At 34.4% G+C, this 20,336-nt stretch overlaps 2 protein-coding genes across 5 annotated transcripts; one reads left to right on the plus strand and one right to left on the minus strand.

The window, feature by feature from the left end:
• Positions 1 to 126: 126 nt before the first annotated feature.
• Positions 127 to 12,724, plus strand: LOC115623614 (phosphatidylinositol transfer protein beta isoform). Of its 4 annotated transcripts, none has more exons than XM_030518033.1 (9): positions 127 to 320; positions 780 to 839; positions 10,477 to 10,507; positions 10,586 to 10,697; positions 10,760 to 10,911; positions 11,288 to 11,368; positions 11,503 to 11,612; positions 11,675 to 11,851; positions 12,511 to 12,724. In XM_030518033.1, exons 2-9 carry the CDS (start codon positions 823 to 825, stop codon positions 12,647 to 12,649), a joined length of 819 nt encoding a protein of 272 aa, XP_030373893.1. In that variant the 5' UTR covers positions 127 to 320; positions 780 to 822; the 3' UTR covers positions 12,650 to 12,724. The 4 variants fall into 4 exon arrangements, with proteins under 4 accessions (XP_030373893.1, XP_030373891.1, XP_030373892.1 ...); XM_030518031.1 differs by having other exon boundaries at positions 127 to 316; XM_030518032.1 differs by having other exon boundaries at positions 129 to 286.
• Positions 12,725 to 15,458: 2,734 nt separating this feature from the next.
• Positions 15,459 to 19,616, minus strand: LOC115623423 (cryptochrome-1). Its single transcript, XM_030517745.1, has 4 exons — positions 19,357 to 19,616; positions 17,604 to 17,947; positions 16,552 to 17,471; positions 15,459 to 15,860 (listed from the first exon to the last, which is right to left on the minus strand). The coding sequence occupies exons 1-4, from the start codon at positions 19,496 to 19,498 to the stop codon at positions 15,635 to 15,637; spliced, it is 1,632 nt and encodes a 543-aa protein (XP_030373605.1). The 5' UTR covers positions 19,499 to 19,616; the 3' UTR covers positions 15,459 to 15,634.
• Between the last annotated feature and the right edge of the window lie 720 nt (positions 19,617 to 20,336).

Genomic DNA, 20,336 nt, shown 5'->3' on the forward strand with positions numbered 1-20,336 from the left:
AAGATCTTCATTTGTTGGATTTAAGGAACTGGTTCCACCTAGCGTCAACCGCTTTCTCTCGTTAGTCAGCACTACCAGTCATTGGTGGATGTGCTACACAACACTGCTACATTAGTGTAAAATTCAGTCGTCGTGTCGTGTACAAAAATCAATTACTGCTGAAATTAAATACGCAAAGTGTTTCCGCGAGTAAACAAGAGTTGTCATTGCAAACGTGCGCGCATCAAACACCGTCAACGTCCAACAGAAGCGCCACTTCATAGAGCTACAATTGCTGCAAGAAGACGTAGGCAAATAATTGTATTCGAGTGTGTGTGTATGTATGTATGTTATTATGACTCGTGCCTTTTGCCGACTGTAGCAATAAAAAAACTCTAGACCACGTTTAAGTGGTCTGTAATTGCGTTAAAATAACGTAAACAAAAGTGCAAGGTTGTGTTCAGTGCCGCGATTTAAGTAATATGGAAATTTTTGTATAGCCAGAGCCACAGCTTATCATTGGCTACGCAACAAGGCGCGCGCACTCCCCTCGAAACAGTTATCAAACTGTCGTTGTTGTTGTTGCTATCGGCGTGTCTGGCGTTACCAAGTCTCATTGACAAAATTCAAAAACAACAAAGTATATGCAAAATTTGTAGTTAAAAACGCGTGTGAAGGTTTTATTCATTTATTCATTCAAATTCAGTGAAATTTAATTTAAATTGTAATGGACTTCCTCTCTTTCTCGCTCTCCCTCTCACATGTGTGATTGGAACGCCGCTCTACTTTTGGCCAAACAGTAAATTGTCGTTACCAGAGTAGCAGCCAAATCCAATTGGAAAAATGCAAATCAAGGAATTGTGAGTATGCGTTATAAAATTACAATGTTTCTTTATATAGTTTTTATATTATTTTTGCCATAAGTTTAAATGTGTGATTGTAAATACTTACTGTAAATTGTTGTGACAAATCGATTTGCCACACTCATTTGCTCTCGCGCGTTCACTCTCGCACGTGTATGTGTGTGGGTTAGTGTGTTGTGTCCCCGTAGTAACGAGTGTAAGCTCTTCACCGCTATTCGGCAGTAGGAAACATCCGCAAACGTATTATGGGGGAATTTTCTATAGGTAGGATATTGGATTTCGCCGTTTGGCGATCCAATCTGACGACGTGTTAATTTTATTAATCTTTTATGGCGCCCTACTGGCTGGGACTTAAACCTAAATATATTTGTATATCTTTTACATACACAGCTCACAACTTGCAGCAATAGCTTTTCTGTCTGCATTCTGTCTGTATTCCTTTTCTTCGCAACACCAAAAATAGATTAACAAACTGCAAACTATTTTGGGTCGACCACTAATGACCGAAAATGCTGTTGAAACGCCTAAACGCAAACTATCCCGTTTGTGCTACAGGGTTACTAGTGACAACTATTATATTGGCTCGGAAACAGCTGCAATTAAACAATATTTTAAAAGGTTTTTAAATGACGGACTTTGTTCGTCCATCTGGTCACCCTTAGTCGATTTCAGTTTATCAGTTTAAATGCGTACGCCTTCCATATAACAGCGATCCAAAAAGTTTCCTCTTATCAACAAATTTAACACTCCGCCGCCTGCCCTGTTTGATTATATTCTTTATACTGCTTTTCGACTTGGCGATGACGCAATTACATACTTTTTAAGCTTATTAATGTTTCTTCCTACACACACATACTTAATATAATAAATACATATGGAGAGTTTGGCACACAAATAAAAGGCGGACTTTTAGCATAAGTATGCGAACATTTTCGAAAGTTATAAATTGAATAATTGTACTCGTATTTATTTTTAACCATCGACGTCACACAACCACCTTATGCTTTAATTTGTGAAGGTGTTGTTGTTGCCACGTTTTCAAAACTGTCTCGTATATTAACCTTTTTTGTGGTTTCTTTTGTAGTAAATGCTTCGTATGAGTCATTTTGTTAATTCTCTCTCCCTGTTATCTCTTTTTCTGTCTTATTCTCTTGCTGTTGTGAATATTTAACGTGCCGGTTTTTCTGGCCACATATTGGGTATGCGTTATCAAATCGGTTTAATCGGACATGTGCATAATGCCGTCTGACAGATAACGCCGTTCGTGTTTCCGACTCTTTATGCCTCAGTGCTTTCATTTATTGATTTGATAATAAAGCATTAAAACGATTTACTTGCCAATTTTCCTGAGTAACTCAAACCACAACACCTGCAAGAACTCTCATTAGATGTTGTTGTTATAGATTTTACGCTGCTTTCCCCAAAGTATAACTGAAATTTATAAGCACTATGAATAAATAATGAAATTTTATATTAAAGTTGAATGAAAGAATTATTAAGTCATTTAATTATTATTCAATTATACCCGCATTCAATTAAAGGACTCAACCTTATGATTCATTTTCACAGCACACATTTCAAACTTTTAAACATTTTAAGTATTCTTTCACAACCTGCAAGTAGGAATGTACGTGTGTGTATATATATTTATGCATTTATGTACATACATACATACTATGTATGTACGTGTCATTGAGCAAATCCATATGCAAATTGCTTACGTTTCTATTGGACTCACAGTTTGGATGACGCACTAATATATAGTATCGCCTCTACCTTTCAACATACATGCACATGTATGTACAAGTATGTATATATTTACATGCGTACATATATGTGCATGTATGTGTACGGGTACATACATGTTTCTAATTTAGTAGCGGAAATTGCCAAAAATTCTCGTTCAATTTTTAATTGATTTGACTTCGCTTTGAAGGTTATTCGATATTTTGATTAGAATTGAAATGCCGCAACACTGAATACAATACATATTATAAATCAATAGGCAACAAAGTCCTTAAAGTAGATCACATTTGTATGTTAATATTTATTCCGCTTAAAATGTAGCAAATTTTTATTTTTGTACGTGATTGTTACATATGTACGTTTGTTAATAAGATAATTGACAAACATCAAACGTTTGCCCAACAATTAACCTCTTTGTCGTACTCAAGGTTAGCTCTACATTTTGACTCACATCACTCTCGCAAATGGACTATTATTTGTTTACACTTCGCTGCAAACATAACAATTTCACATTTGTATATTTTACAAGGCATGAAAATATGCTGGTACAGTAAATATAGCCTATATGGAAGGTGGAAATACATAATTCATTATTGAAAAGTGTAGCTAAAAAACAAAACCATGCACTATTGACAATCATGTACAGTTTTTATCAATATGTTTTGACCTTTCGTTTGCAGCCCACTTTAAAACGTATTTCAATTTAATTCCCTTTCTTAAATCTCGTTTTATGTATCATCTATATATTTATCTATTGACGATTAGTATTCAGGGAATGTCGAAATAATCCGGATTTCCGAGACATGTTCCAAAATTGTAAGAATAATTTTAGTGGCGACAAATTGTAGAACATATTTGTATTAAATGATTTATTAATTATTTGTAAAATCTACTTTTATGACAGGAATTAGTAATCTTCATTGGTAACAGCTTTTGTTTTATATTTCTTTCTGCAGTATATTTAGAATAATACGTTCTAAAATATTCACGACACTCAAATTACCAGATAAAGATTGAAAATAAATTATTGCAATAAATATAAACAGTGAACGGGACGGAAAAAAAGATACTTCAATGAGAATGAAATATTCCTACGTCGACTTTGCACTCTTTTATAAGTATTATAGCCCTATTTGTTTTACCAAGAACTTTGCGTGAATGAAATTAATTCAAGATAGTGCAAAAATTAATATATTTTCGAATATGTTGACTCTTCTTTATATATTTGAAATACGTCACATGCATAGCCGATGATGATTGTTCCTTCTACATATATTATTCATTTTAAGTGGTTTTGCCAATTTTTTTAAATGAATTTTCCCTGTAGTTGTGTAAAAGTATTTTTACTTCGTCTGCAAAAAGACTCTCGCCCGCATAGTGTAAACCTTTTGAACTGTTTTCGCTCCCTAACACTATCTTATCAAAGACGTAACTACAAATAGAGAATTGGCGAGCGCGTGAACCATTTTTTCAAATTGATTTGACATACACAAACACATACACGTGCATAGTCAGGTAAACATTTACAGTTACAGTTAGTTCATGTTCTTTGCAAAACCAGCAACTACAACAATTACCTATTCGGGTATACTTAAAAGTATTAAGGCTTTAGCTTTACAAAACATCACGTTAAAACGGTAAACAGTTGCCTTTCTCCCAACTGTGTACTTAGCATGGCTCGCCCTGCATTTATTGTTTTGGTTGTAAACATCAGATACAGCTACAAAGTCATGGAATTACAAATACAATTTCTAATTTCCAATGGCGCCAATATAAAAGCGATCAGCTAGTCAGCATGACGATATTTATTTTTAATTGCAGCGATTTCAATTAAGCGGCTTTTCAATCTTATTCATTGCTGGCCAATGTACATAGTTGTAGTTGTTGCCTTATTTGCCATTAATGTGTGTATAAACAAATTCGGCAATAATGGCAATAAAAATTTCAACGCCAACCTTAAATGAAATACAAAAACGAAATACAAATATTGAGAATTTAGGAATAAACATTGACATGGCTTTAGAACAAAAAGGCCAGACAGATGAAATATTTAATAATTTAAATAAAACTCTCTCTCCCCTTAGTTATCTGTGTTTGTTCAGCCGACGCAAGAATATATCGAACCCTAACCGAACAAAATCCGTGAGAACATTGAACTTCAGAGAGTTCTTTGTTTTATTCAACTGTGTGTTATTTATGTAAAGTAATTCTTATCTCCTAAAGCCTCTTTTATCATATTAATTAACAAAGGTTGACATAGCAGTCATTACAGGATATTCAAGAGCCGGGCTGGACCGACTTTAAGTCGTTAATCTTCGTTTGAATTTTGTAGTTTTCAGTTTAGCACGAAATTGGGTCGGTATTTGATTCGAAATATAAAAGTCATTTATTAATAATTGTTTTTCATAAATCAAGTGACAGGATCTTAATCTAAAGTATAACGTTAAGGTATTACCTATTTATAACTGAAAATAGAGTGGGATTCTGGTGCGTCAAATTATTGAAAAATGTTAATCAAAATATGTACTTCAAAAAGGGTACGTGAAAGAGTTTATTATAAAAAAAATGATAGCAAAAACTAAGGATAAAGATATACGAAGAAGTGACCTCTATTGGCCTATCCTCAAGCTCGATCTGCTGGTATTATTGGAATTGAAACAGTTTTGAATATTTAAAAACTTTTAGTTGTAATTAGAGTTCAGTTTTTTATTTTATTTAAATGTTTATTTCCTATTTTTTTTTTGTCGGTTGACAACTATATATGTATGTATATATACCCGCATTTATAAAACGGCTGTGAATGGGTTTCCGCAAATAAGTACTCGTAGTGTATCATGTCCCCATTGTATTGACGGCTTTTTATTGTCGGCGTATGTTTTGTGTTTGTGGTTTCATTTATTCGCATATTTATCTAATCTGCCTTCTATTCAGAGAAATTGTATGTTTGTTTATATTGCTAACAATTCCAGTGCCTATTTGCAAAATAGTTTTTCTACATTATTTATTTAGATTTGATAACCATAATCATATCTAATGGGCAGTGGAATGTATGAGTGTAAATGTTAATATGAGCCATGCATAAATATTTGATTTTTATTATGCACATATGTATATGATATGTAATATGTTTATTGAACCTGGATAGACTTGCCATATGGAAAAGATAATTTAACAGAAAACTGATTATGGGGCTATTGAAGCTATTAATATATTTATAATGACTCGAAAAGAATGCTATCCTTTTTGTCTTACTCTTTAAATAATTATTTAATGATTGCACGAAAACTATTGCACACAATATTCCTTCTGTTTTTCTTATACTTGATGAAACATTTCAAAAAACAAAACATAATATTGAAAAAAAAAAAATGCATGGGAAATCGAAGCCATGAAATAATAGCAATTAACTTTTATAGATATCTTGAAAGCGCGTGTTCAAGAAAGTTTGGTTAGACGGCAGCCATTGCCTGAAATCGATTTATCAGAAATAATTGCTTGCCGTTTGTGTATCCAAATGCACCGAAATGTGAAGTGAAACTGAATTCGCAAGAAGGATCGATTTTGTGTGAGTGAATTGTAATTCCCTGGAAGCCTATATTCGTATTCCCAATACACTTTTTAAGCATGCACTCAAACTACAATGCTACAATGCTCTTCACCTACTCCGTTTGGGCCTTTAAGTTTTAACATTTAAGTTGCTTTTATGGGAGCGCGTTGCCATTAAATTATGCCAAGGCATTGAGACCGCAAAAGCCTTGGTCAACCTACTCGACTGTGACCCACACACATACATATATATTTACACAAACAAGCACACACACACACACACACACGGACCCACTTTCCATTTATTTTTTCAACCTCCAATGGGCCAAACAATTTCGTGCCTCGGCGAGTTGCGTGGTCCGTGGTGTTGAGTGTGTGTGTGTGTGTGCGTTGGTCGCATTATTAAGAGTTCTTCACAATTATTGTTTTATTTATTTATGCGATTGTCTGCAGTACGAATATGAAGCGTGGCAACTCCTTTATTTACAAAGTAGCTTTATCTGACTGCGTACTTTTTTCCCAATACTCGTATGTATGTACTTGCTACTGATTTATAAACTTTCTTTTCATAAAAGTTTATTTCTTACAATGTTGCCAACATTTTTTACATAATGTCTTCATAGCCTTTCTTTTGTTTGCTTTCCTCTCGTACGTATTTCTTTTGATCTCTCACATTCGATTTTTGACCCACTTTATTTCTATTACTTGCGCCAAAACTCACTCACCCACTTATTTACTTATCTTATGAGCAAACTTGTCTCTGCCATTTTGTCTCTGTACCTCGAACCTCTTGTTGTCTGCCATAATATGTGCTCTTGTTGTTGTTGTTGTTGCTGTTGCTTTTTGCGACAGTTCGGCGCTCATCGGACGCCATCGCCGGTCATTACCGTCTGGCACAACATTTTATGGCCTTATTTTTGTCAATTCTTTAGAATTTCTGCCTCATATTGCTTGCGGAATGCTATCAGAGCGCCATTCTTTATAGAGGAGGGCCGAAAGTAGGCATTTTTATGAGCAATATTTTGTGAAAACTTTAACAATTGAAATGATTAGGAGAATTGCACTGCGCTCGATGGTTAAAATGCTGGAACACTTTAATAAATTGCGCCGGAATTTAATCAACGTTTAGTCGATGTCTTCAAAAATTAAGGCATAAAATGTCTATGCCTTAGTTATGTTTAGTTTGCCAAAATAGTTTTGATTTCCACCATAAAACTGTTAACTGTTCCAGCGCCATATGAAGCTGAAGGCATGATTGATGAAGTGTCAAAATAGTTTTGTGTTTCAGCTAAATTTTTGAGGTGCTGATTGTAGACGTAACATTTATCTTAATGTGACAGAGAGTTCGGTTGATTAATGAATGTTTGATAGCATGTATTAATTCCATGTTGTTTTTATCAGTAGATTAAAGGCGTTTACGTTTCTAGATATGGCTAAATTGAAGAAAACGTCAAATCAAAAGTTGTTGTCTATAAATGGAAATGTCTAACTTATTTAAAACTTGATAAAGAAGCTCTTTAAAATGTTGTGGCTTTGACGCAGTCATGAGATAGTTTGACCCTTTATTGATGGAAAAAAAAAAAAATAATTTAAAGACAGTGACCATATAAGTCCTTGGTCAAACAATCACCGTCGAGCAACGACTTCATACCACATAAAAATGTGTAAGTTAGGAAATACAAGTATGGTTATATTCGTATATGTCTTAATGAATCCAGTCAACCGAATTTAAAAGCATTCTGCTTAATAACTCAACAAATGAAGTGCAAATAAGTTAATTACTCCGCACATTTTGCAAATGAATTGGAAATTGTAAGAGGGCGGTGCCCAGGCCAAATGTGTTTCCACCAGTTAAACAATAGAATAAAGTCTCATTCATACTTTTCAAATTCCTTGCTAAGTTAACTGAACTTTAACCTTTATGAGATGCGATATCCAATGTTTGCTTACGAGCTTGAACAAAATTTATGAGAACATGAACCCCTCACATGGCCCACCACAACTCACAGGCAACTCATTCGGCGGCAATTAGAGGTCGATAGACGGAAGTCCGCAGTCTTTTCTGGATAGATGGCACGAGGCACGAGGATGGCAATTAGGAACACATCATTACACGTGTCAACAATGTTAAAAGGTTAATTGTGAGCAGCAATATCAGCAGAGGCTGAGGCATTCGGAGTGCCTTTCCAATGGCATTGTTGAATTAATGTTTGTTTTTAATAATAAACTTTTTTTTACTGAACGCAACATTGTTGTAAATTGTTCCAAGAATCTTGCGCCTTAATGAAAAACTTAGCTCGTAACTTTTGCGGTTTTACAGCCTCCGAACAAGGGGCAAAGTTTTCCACCGAACACCTTTGCCACATTTTACGATTGCAGATGATGAAGTTTTTGTGTGTCAAGTGTTTGGCATACACTTGCACATTTCACAATTGGATTGCGGCCAAGTGGTGGGGGCGATTGACGGTTAAGGCTGTACTGGGGCTTCTTTCAGATTGAACCTGAACGTACCAGAATAAGAAAGCCTTTTACCTTACCTTGTTGCAGACTTTATGTACCTTTGTAAGGACAAATGTAATTTAACTTTCGTAATATATGTTTTAAAACAAATAGCTAACAGCATGGAAACTTAAGTGAATTCGCATAATTAAAGAATTTGTTTATGTCAAATCAAATCATTCTCGATAGTTACCTATCCCTGAAGTCCTTGAAGCAATGCTTTGTTTGTTAGGAGTAGTAACAGGGAGTTTTTACTATCCAAAATGAATAATAATTGACAATTCCGTGATGTTTTTCGTACAGATTTAATTTCCCTGGGAGGCTATTTCTCTTCTTAATTTTTTTTAACGACATTATCGAGTGATTCAAACAGCTTTACATATTATATCACTTATATATTAAACATCTTAAGCTTTCTTTCAATTATTATCAGAGAATTAATAGATTCAGAAAACATAATACTATTTATGAGTATTATATTCCTATATTTCAAACATTCCAGCGTAGTTCATTTTTTATTATCTTAATAAAAACTATGAAAAAATTTAATAAATTGTTTCTTAAACAAGAGAGAACGCTACAGTCGAGCAAGCCCGACAGTGTAATACCCTGTACCCAGGTAAACTTCCGTCACTGAGTTATATGCGCCCATAGCAGCAGTAAAAAGAGGAAGAAGAAGAGCGAACTTGTTTCTGCAGTTTGGGGGGGTTGTACTGGCGAGAATTCGTTTTGCTAATTACTTTTCTTAGAATTGACCGAATTGAATAAAATTATAAACAACAGTAGACAATTATATATAAATTATGTGTGCAAAGTTTGGTTTAGGTAGCATTTGAAATGTGGACGCTATTGACGAAATTCTGTAGCGGGAGAAGGGGGGAAAAATTCCAAAAAATAAAATAAACTCGTCCTTTCTCGGACCTAGGAGAATCTGGATGCCAACTTTGGTTATTCTAGCTTTTATAGTTTCTGAGATCCTCGCGTTCATCCAGACGGACGGACAGACGGACGGACGGACGGACATGTCTAGATCGATTTCTCTCGTCATGCTGATCAAGAATATATATACTTTATGGGGTCGGAGATGCTTCCTTCTGCATGTTACATACTTTGCACAAACCTAATATACCCTTTTTACCCTACGGGTACAGGGTATAAAAATGTATAAGCCTGCTACGCCAATTCTGAAATTTCTTCAATAATAGTCACCCATATGAACTTTCACTGTACATAAGTACATAACCTATGTATATGTACATACATATGTATACATGTATATACATACATATGTTGGGGTAAATGTGGCCTTCACAATTTGGGGGCACAATCCACGTCAGCAGCCGGCACAATAAGTTATCAGAGATGTTGTTGTTGTTGCTACCGTTGTTGGACCCGCGACAAGCCAACTAGACGAAAAAGTTTCAAGGCTAGCATAATTATATGGCAGCTGAATAAGCGACTTGCAGGCTTAAAGCTCACGCCTATCAACAACAACAATAAGTTCGCCCCCGCGTAGGAGTAAACGAGCGTGCATGTGTGGGTGGATATAAGTATATTCATATATAGTACATGTGTGTGTGTGTGTGTTTGTTTGTGTAATGGTGTGTCGAGATTTTTGTTAAAGCTTTAACAAAAACAAAAAAATCGGAGCGCACTTTCAGGTGCATGCAAAAATTTCAATTTGCATTCGCCACTTCACAAGAAGAAGGGTCGTCACCTAATTTTAATTAAAAATGTAATATTAAAATTAATTAAAAATACCTTTTTGCACTTTGTGCCTCGATTCGTGCTCTTTCCCGTTCTCACAATCTATTTGCTCTGCTCTTTCTCTTTTCCATTACAGCCGCGTCACTCTGCCATTAACTGTGGAAGAGGTGGGTACTCGGAGCATATTGAGTTGCTTCCCATTTGCATATAGCGCGTATGTTAATGGCCTTTCGTCTCATTTACAGTATCAAGTTGCACAATTATTCTCAGTAGCCGAGGCATCAAAGGACAATACGGGCGGTGGCGAGGGCATTGAGGTGTTAAAAAATGAACCCTTCGCCGATTATCCCTTGCTGGGTGAGTCAGTAACTGTTTTATTATTTAGCTTGTCTTGTTTTAATTGACCCTTGAACTTGCAGGTGGAAAATACAATTCCGGTCAGTATACGTACAAGATCTACCATCTGCAATCAAAAGTTCCAGCGTATATAAGACTTCTGGCGCCCAAGGGCTCTTTGGAGATACATGAAGAAGCATGGAATGCTTATCCCTATTGTCGAACGATTATAACGGTAATTAAACTTAATCACTCATCGTATATTTCAAATGTTTTATTTTGGAAGCCGTGAAAAAAGCGTACCTATGGTTGCTATAGTATGTTTTCTTACACCTTTACTTAATTGGATTTGATTTTAGAATCCAAAATTCATGAAAGATGGATTCAAAATAATCATCGACACGTTGCACGTCAGCGACTCGGGTGACTCGGAGAACGTAAGTCTAGAAATGTATACAGTATTTAACTAATTTATGTTTTCGTTTTTGTTCCTCCAATCCACTCACTAACATAACCACATTCAAATTGTATTCAAAATTTATAATTTCCTTGTGCAATATCACTTCAAAATGTAAATGTTTCGCTTTTGTTTTAACACTTATAATACAAAGAATCCGGGATATATGGATGACCACTTTATCTTGAATATTGATTCGTTGCATTACGAATCAGATCTTGGCACTAAAGAGAACGTGAGTTGGGTATTGGCACTTAATTTAACTTTCATTTCATTTATTCATGCACATACTAATTTTGACATCAAATATAAAAAAATGAATTGCATTTAAACATTTTATTTGGTTTTCCTCTGTCCGATCGATTGCAGGTGCACGAACTGACGCCTGACAAGCTGAAAGTACGGGAGGTTGTACACATTGACATTGCCAATGATCCGGTATTGCCCGCGGACTACAAGGCCGAGGAGGATCCAACACTGTGCGTTACTTAAAAATTGTTACCAAAGAATACGTTAATTAAATACGTTGGTTGCTTTGCAGCTACCAATCAAAGAAAACCGGACGCGGACCACTGACGGGTGATTGGAAAAATCATGTCAATCCTGTAATGACGTGCTACAAACTGGTCACATGCGAATTTAAATGGTTCGGCCTGCAAACGAGAGTAGAGAACTTTATACAAAAATCAGAACGTCGACTATTTACAAACTTCCATCGGTAAGTATTAAGGGCCAATTAACTTAAGTTGTCGGCATAAAGAAATGAACTGGAACAATATTTTAATGTTTAAATGACTCGAGCAACTTTATTTGAAATATATTTTTAAGTTTATAATTCTAATGTAAATACTCGTATATTTCAAAATAAGTTTTATACCTTAATTTTAAATATGCTTTCTAATTATGATTTCATTTTCTAAAATGTTGTTTTTGCTTTATTATACAAGTATATTTAAAGTTTTTAAAGCTACTTATATATTTATATATACATACATACGTATTAAATGAATATATGTTTTATTAAATATATATAGATTTTCATTTAACAAATTTTGTAACATATTTTGCAAATATTTTCGAAAAACTATTTTTGTTTTATTTCTAAAATATTTGTTTAAATATGTATATGTTCTCTAATAAATTTTTGATTTAAATATATATTTAAATTTGAATAAATACATAGATACATTTTTTAAGTATTTTATATTGAAGATGTTTTAAATATATATTTTTAAAATTAATTGTGGAAATATAATTTTAAAATATTTTCGATTTAAAATATTTCTATTATGGGGTGTTCAGCCAATCAACTTTTACCTCTATAACATTTTATTGTATTTTTTTTAATAAATAATATCATATTTATGTTATTCACAGCCAAGTATTTTGTTCAACTGATCGCTGGTTCGGTCTAACAATGGAGGATATTCGCGCCATTGAGGACCAAGTTAAGGACGAACTGGATAAGCAACGTCAACAGGGAGAGGTGCGGGGAATGCGTGCTGATAGTGATTAAATCTAGTAGAACAATTTTTAATAAAAAAAATTAATTAAAATACAAATAAAACTTTACAAAGTAAATGAGGAGAAATGCATAAATAAGTTTAACTAACACCAATAACAAAAACAAAAACAATGAAATTGCCTACAACAACAACAAGCAACACCAAGTGTATAACAACAACCACAAAAAATAACAGCAATAACATAAAAAAAGGCTTAGCTCTAGTGTAGCCCTCGTTTTCCAACTAAAAGAAGAAAAAAGCATAAACAGCAACCACAACACTGAACTACCACGGCCGTTAGTTAAGTTAATAGTATGTTATTTGTAGTCACGACACAGACCCATGAAAGGACACCACCAACAACAACAACAAGAAAACACGGAATGCAATTATATTGCACATTTAAGTTTCTTTTGTTTATTTTATTTATATTTTAAATGCCCTACACTAGCGCATACTTATTATGTAAATGATATAAACGCGCTATAAAAAAACATTAAAAAAAAAAAAAACCAAAAAAAGCGAAGCACATAAGGGTTAAATATATTGGTTTTCCTTCTTGTCAGATTTCTTAGGTACTATACTTTAAACTTGTTATTTAAGTTGCAAACTAAAATGTAATTAATTGAAAACTGAAAGTTAATGTAAAAAGTTAAAAGAGTAACTAATTTAATTACTTAAATAAAAGTGAATTGAATAAAAACAAACAAAAATCGAAAACAAAGTAATAACATCAGATATATAGCAAGAATCGAGAACTAAGAGGAATAGCACGGGGGTCTTTATATAAATAGTATACTATATATGTATAGCAGGGAGGCAAGGGCAAATCGAATGTGGCACATACACACACACATAATAGCACCACATATAGGTTTTTAGATTGGCACGGTAGTAGTGATTTACTTTTGATATTTTAACGCAGTTCTCGATACACTTTCCAGTTCAGTTTTCAACAGCATTATGCGTCTGCGAATGCGCAGATATTTGTATTTCTGCGATTTGAATCAGATACTTCTTCGCTCAGTTCCTTGCTTAAAGATGCCGATAGACTTTGACAGAGAAGAAGAGAAAAGTAACGCACAAATTTCAAAACGAACCTAAAACTACTGCTTAGTTCTATAAGCACACTCAGTGAGGAAGTTAGGTGAATAGAAAATATAAATAAATACAAAATAAATATGTAAACTGAAATTTATGGCAGTTTTAGTTCAAGTATTAAGGCATTATTGCTGGCGAATGTGATTCAAGAGGGATAAGTCATTTTTGTGCGCTTTCTCAACTTTCATCTTAAATATAAATATACTGCCAACAAAAAGGGATGTATCAAATATAAAACTATTAATACGATTGCGACACTATTAACACACTACAAGCCCTAACGCTCCTCCTACCTTGTAAAAATAAGCAAAGCCCAAAAATATTTGCCCCACTTTCTGCTCAAAAAAAAAAGAGGAAAAAAAAACAACCAACAAAGAAACTTAAAATGCATGCACATACATACTTATAAGCATTTGTATGTGTGTGTTTGCGTGTCTCCGTGTATATCTATCTATCTATAAAACGTCCATTTTAAAGTGAAACCTACAAAGAAACTGCTTTCAAGCACACTTCACAAATTAGTGAAACTATATTTTCATTATCTCTTAAAGTACACACATACATACAAACTGTAAACACACTATAACACAAAAAAAATAAATAAATAAAGAAAAGAAAATTAAAAAAAGAGAAGCAAACATTTAAAGCAAAAGAATTTAAGTGAACCTCATAAGCTTAAAGCAGTCAGCGTAATAATTTCCAATTTATCGTCAGCGGCAACAATTTTCCAAGATAAGGAGCATAAAGAGTTTTAAATAAGGATATTATTATAGGGTATTACACGACTTTGGCGGTATGCTTGAGCTGAAATTTAACAAATTGCTTTTATTTTTATAGGCAGCCGAGTGTTTTGATTTTTGTTGGCGCAATAAAAAATAAAACATACAAGAATATACACAAAAAGAACAAAATTGAAAAGCATATATGTATTGTACAAACAATTCATTTAAGTACGTTATGCGAAATATACTTATAAATATAAATAAATATACATATGTAAAAAGTAAATTGTTATTTGCTGGAAGTTCGCGTTCGTTCTCGTTTGTTCCAAATTTTTTGCTCGCTCGTTCATTTATTCAAATCAAATACTATGTGTGTGTAATTTACATAAATTTCTCCAAGTTAATCTGAATGTCTTCATGCATTTAATGGTTTTTGCAAACAAAGGGTATATAGATAAACCTTTGCAAAGAGTATCGATGCTTCGGCCATACCGAAGATGTCATCATTTTTGAAAAATACATATTTTTTGTCTTTCAGCAACTTGAGCTTCAATTTAGTTTCTGCTGAGTGCCGCTTTCTACCTAATTCTAACTAACTCCTGTAGTCCGAAACTATTTCTAAGCACTCATTCAAAACATGTTTATAAAAAAATAGGGAATTCATTTAGCGCACCTGAAAATATAACCGTTTTTATTTAGGGATTGAACAAATTGTAGAAAATTAAATTGCTATAACCAACCAACCTTTCATTTCTGAATGATTGTTGACTTTCAAGTTTCCAAATTCTGAATTCAAGTACAATATTTTTCTTAAACTAATTATTAATTGTAAAGAAATAATAAATTCTTGTTAAATGTGTATAATAAAGCAAATGTAATAGAAATGATAATAACTAACAAATAAATATATATATATATTAAAATATACTAATAACACAATTTTTAATAAGCCGAAACCATATATTGATAAACAAAAAAGTTATAAGCTGTTCAAAACAATGAAAATACAAATTGTATTGTAGAAAATATTTTAATTAAAAGACGAAATGAAAAATAAAGCATTATTAATTATACAACAAAAATTTGGCACTATTCTTTTACAAAATAAAAAATCCACAATTTAACTATTACAATTCTTCTAGAGTAAGATTAAAATATGGGATGGGAATGTCTCTAGTCAGCCAACCAGAAGAATTGGCGAACTTCCTCCTCATTCGAGGGACGACAATGCGGGGGCGGTACGGCACCGTCGCTCATTAGCGAGTGACGCAATATTTTCATCGCCTGCATATTACGTTTAGCGGCCAACGACAAATCTATTATCCGCTCCGGATAGTGTAGGCCAATGACGCATTCGTAGCGCTCCTGTTGCTCAACGCTCATTCGCCAGGGTTCATGCCTGCAAGAAAGAAAAGAAAGAGGACGTGTGTGAAGTTATTAATCGAAAATGGATCGATATTTTCTGGTGACACCAGCGTTATCGTAAACTTATAGAGAATGTTCTTAAGTAGCGGAAATATTTATTTAGATAAGGTTCGGTTTTTTAATTTGAGAACCCATTGATAAATTAATTAATTACAATAAATTCAGATAGGATTATTTCCTAAGATGCTCTTCATAAAACGGATTGAATAGGGAAACTATTCTAAAATAAAACAACGTTTGCAAAAATATATCGATATGGGTGACGAATTTCTCAACATAATCGTTTTTGAAAATTGACTCAGGAAAGATTTTAACTTTGAAATATTAAAAAGTTTAAAAAAAAAAATAAAAAATGTTTCCCATAACTAATCGATGTAAATAGTCTACTTATTCCTAAATAAATCTGAGAATGTACAAATCTGACCTTGAAAATCAGCTCCTAAAATAATATGTTTTTGATTTCGAAAATGGTTTATAAGAGATTCAGCTAAATACAAATTAGTTTTTCTAACTTAGTTTTCGAATAAATAGCTTTTGAAGTTACTAAATTGTTCCTAGCATGAATTGCATTAATCTGATAGTCCCAAATAGTATTCTATAAAGATTCCATTTACAATTTGGAAGCATTTCAAATTAAACTGAACACTGAACGCTTTAAAGCTTACACAAATTCCTTAGGGACATGCTTCAATTCCGGAACATACTGCTTCACATAGACACCCTTGGGGTCTAGGCGTTTGGCCAAAGCTACTGGACACGTGACCAGCGAGGAGTCGAGCAGCCGTTCAAAGGCGGACGAGGAGACCCACATCCAGTTGCCAGCACACACAGACCAATCGGCATCCAACAGATATTTTAGGAAATGCTTTAATCCATGTTCCCAGTTCTGCCAAAGACCACCACGGGTGAGGAAAGTGGCGACCGTGTTGCGTAGAGTGTGGTGGAGCCAGCCTTCAGCCAAAAGCTGACGCATGGCCCCATCGATAAGGGGAAACCCTGTCTGGCCCAATTGCCAGCGTTGCAATTGGTCCGGAATCGGCTTGGCCCACGGTATGGTCAAACAGATCTCATTGCCCTCCATGCGATCATAGTTGATATTATTAACCGACATGGTATAGAAATATTCGCGCCATATCAGTTGACCCGTAATATGGGCACCTCCGGTCATTTGCACACCCCGGACACAAGCCCTGAGTTGGACATTCTTGAAGAGATCGTGGACGCTCCAATAGAATCGACGTACAGACAGACATCCAAAGCGCAGATGGGCGCTCATTGACTTCGGCGTATCAAGAATATTGGGCATGGCCTGATTCGGTAGATAGTATCCGCGCTCGAAGGCATGCTGTTCCACCTTTAGACGCTCCTCGAGCAGCAGCAGCGCCTGCGTCTCACCCCCGCGCCAATTTATCTTTGCCAAATAGCCCATATTGTCGCTATAGATGTTGAAGTCTTCCGGCGACGGTTGCTTATCGAAAACGCGCAACTCGCTCTTTAGTTGAGGGGATAGCTGCAAGAAGCTCACACCCTCGAAGTTCGCATCATAGGCCGGCCTTGGAGGCAATCCAATGATCTGTACAGTGTGCTGGAAATGTATAATAAGAGAGAGCCGCAAATTAGAGAGATATTAAAAAATATACATTTCAAAAAAAAATATAAGCTTAATCATTTTTTTAAATTAAAATTATTAAAATTTGTTTAACGAATTTTGACTTACCAGAAACATTTGATAGGTAAGTGGCGGTATGCCGCCATTGGTATCGATTACCAGCCGCGGATCCCATAGCGTATGCGATACTTTTTCCACATACTCAATGCCCAGCTCGCAACAGAGTTGCTTAATGGCTTGATCGCGTTCGTTCCAAATCGGTTCGCAATCCTGTTCTACACAAATCTTCAGCAAACGCACATGCTCGTTCAGACGTCGGAATATATGAGCCGGTTGACCTTGAAAAACATACAGACGTCCGCGGTTGTCAGTTTCCGCTCTCAACTGCTCGTCGATATCTTGCAGTGAGTCGATGAGAAAGCGCATCCGATTGTAACCCACACTCTTTGTGCCTTAAAAAAAATAGATAGTGGAATAATAATAAGTGTATAATTTTAATTTTACAATTAAAAATTTATTATCGTTGGTCTAAAAATATAACGTATACCAAATTTATATTTTGGATTTAAAAGTAATTGTTTAATAATGTATCGTTATTTTAACTTTATTTCAAAATTTCTCCTATCTGTGTTTTAAAAATTAAATCTTTTTCAACTTCACAACAAATTTATTTCGTAAAAATTTTTATAATGTTTTCGAATTTCTGTTCAAAAAATGGGAAAAATACTTTAAACATATCATTTTTGTGGTTTTAAAATCTTTACAAATTTTATGCAATAATTTATAATTTAAATTATCATGAAATATTTATAAATGGGTTTTAGATTATATTTATAATGTTGAATAGGTAAACAAAATCAAATTGTTTAAATTAATTAATAAATAAAATTATAGGAATTTAAGAATTATAAAAAATTTATTGTAAAATTCGTTGAATTTTGCTTGTAGAATATACATAAAAAATATCACTATTTTAATCTCAGTTCCTAAAAAGCTTCAAATATTCATGGCAGCATGTTGTAGATGTTTTACAAATTTTGAAAAATGAAAACTCATATATTTTTTAAATAATTCAATGTTGAAATTTTAAAACTAAAATGAATTATTAGAAATTCAAACCATTAATTTATTTGTGAAACAAATTTTTTTAGAATATAAATATTTATTTTTTAGATTTATAGGGAAATCCACATACGGCTGCTTGCAATATGATACCTGAATTTCAACTTCAATGTAGAATCTGCAAATTTTTAGATTGTCTTTTAATTATTGAGATGCGTGTTTTTTATAAGAAAATCAAATTTAACTGGTATTTCGCTTCAAAATCTTTAAAATACATAGTTACTCACAAAGCAGCTCCTTCTAATTTTTGTTTACAACATAATACCTGTACTCTGTACCTTCCTTTCAGAGTACGTTCTCTTAAATGGCTACTTGTAGATCCCCCGCTTATAAACTTTGAACTAAGAAAAAGCCCATCTGGGAAAGGTTATTGTACCCCATACGACAACGCCCGTGAATGTATGTAGATATGAATGCTGCAACTTTGAATAAAGTGCTGCGCTTGCATTCTGGCGCTTCGTCAGCCGACACCGAAGAGACGAGCAAGCAGTATGTTTACAAATAAAAGATGCGATAATCAGCGAGTCTTACTATTAAATCATACCGCCGGCTACTTGGCCATGGCCGGAACATTTGCAATTCTATTATGTATTGAATTTCTCTCGTGCACGCGACGAGCGCACTTACAACGTTTATTTTTCTGCCCTTCTTCTCCTCCTCCTCCTCTTCAGTTTTGTGCTTCAATTTAGCCATTTAAAGGCGCTATATATTTATGTATTGAAAAACTTTATTAATTTACCTGCACTCTCGCCATCGAATATGAAAATTGGTAGTAGAGCGACTCCCTGATCTTTATCAGCCAGGGCTGCGATCAAAGCGGGATTATCGTGCAGCCGTAGGCCATGTCGGAACCAAATAACATTCGCGCAACGGCTTGCCATTTTGGCAAAATGTTTGCAAATTCTCCTTTGATCTCTACAGATGCGTTTCGATAGCTCGAAATTGGCAATTGTTTTTCGTGTTGTAATTCTGTTTTCTAGTTTTTCCGCACACGCGTTGCGCTCACGTCGATTTCTAATTGGCGAATGGAACGCTGGACGGTTTCTCATCGCCGTCGTCGATGTCGTCGTTCTCTGCGTCAACACCAACACAAGCCCACAATGTGCGAACGCGTGCACATGCGTGTATGTGTGTGTGAGTGTGTATGCATGCCAAACTACTTTATGTACGGTTCGTTGCATTTTGAGCACTGCACTGACAACCCACCCCCCGCACACGCGGCTCTCTCACTCAATCAGTCAGTTAGTCAGGCAGCCTCATCCCACCTCGCCGCAGCCCACAACTGTTGCTGCTTATTACGTCGTTGATTTGTGTGTGGCGCAGGCGAGCTTTTTTTTACAGCCATTGGCATGGTAACCCTAAATTGCCGCCTAGTTTACAATGCGGATTCAAGCTCGTGGCACACACTCTCCAACGTATGTTTACAGTTAAGTTCAATTTTGAATTTGATTTGTTCTCAAAATATAGTTTAAAGCAATCCTAGCTTCGAATGCAAATCTATTCATAATAAATAAATAGTGTAATAAACTTCTTTTATGATTTTTTTTTAAATATTCTATTCATTTTCGGGTAAGATTTATCTCCTATAGTAATTTTATAATTTTTCTCCGCATGTAGACAGCTAAAAACTAGATTTTAAAACATATTTGGTTCAGATAGTGAGTTTTTATACTATAGTATTAGAAAAATTGTCCGACTTTTCAGTCTATTTTTTGTGTC

This window comes from Scaptodrosophila lebanonensis, unplaced genomic scaffold, assembly GCF_003285725.1.
Source record: "Scaptodrosophila lebanonensis strain 11010-0011.00,11010-0021.00 unplaced genomic scaffold, SlebRS2 tig00000053-arrow-pilon, whole genome shotgun sequence".
NCBI lineage: Eukaryota > Metazoa > Arthropoda > Insecta > Diptera > Drosophilidae > Scaptodrosophila > Scaptodrosophila lebanonensis.

Coding starts and splice junctions, on each gene's coding strand:
- LOC115623423 (XM_030517745.1), bottom strand. CDS start 19,498: ATGGCAAGCCGTTGCGCGAATGTTATTTGGTTCCGACATGGCCTACGG. Junction 17,472..17,603: donor TTACCTATCAAATGTTTCTG/GTAAGTCAAAAT, acceptor ATACATTTCCAG/CACACTGTACAGATCATTGG. Junction 15,861..16,551: donor CATGTCCCTAAGGAATTTGT/GTAAGCTTTAAA, acceptor TCTTTCTTGCAG/GCATGAACCCTGGCGAATGA.
- LOC115623614 (XM_030518033.1), top strand. Junction 11,613..11,674: donor GCCGAGGAGGATCCAACACT/GTGCGTTACTTA, acceptor GTTGCTTTGCAG/CTACCAATCAAAGAAAACCG. Junction 11,852..12,510: donor CTATTTACAAACTTCCATCG/GTAAGTATTAAG, acceptor TGTTATTCACAG/CCAAGTATTTTGTTCAACTG.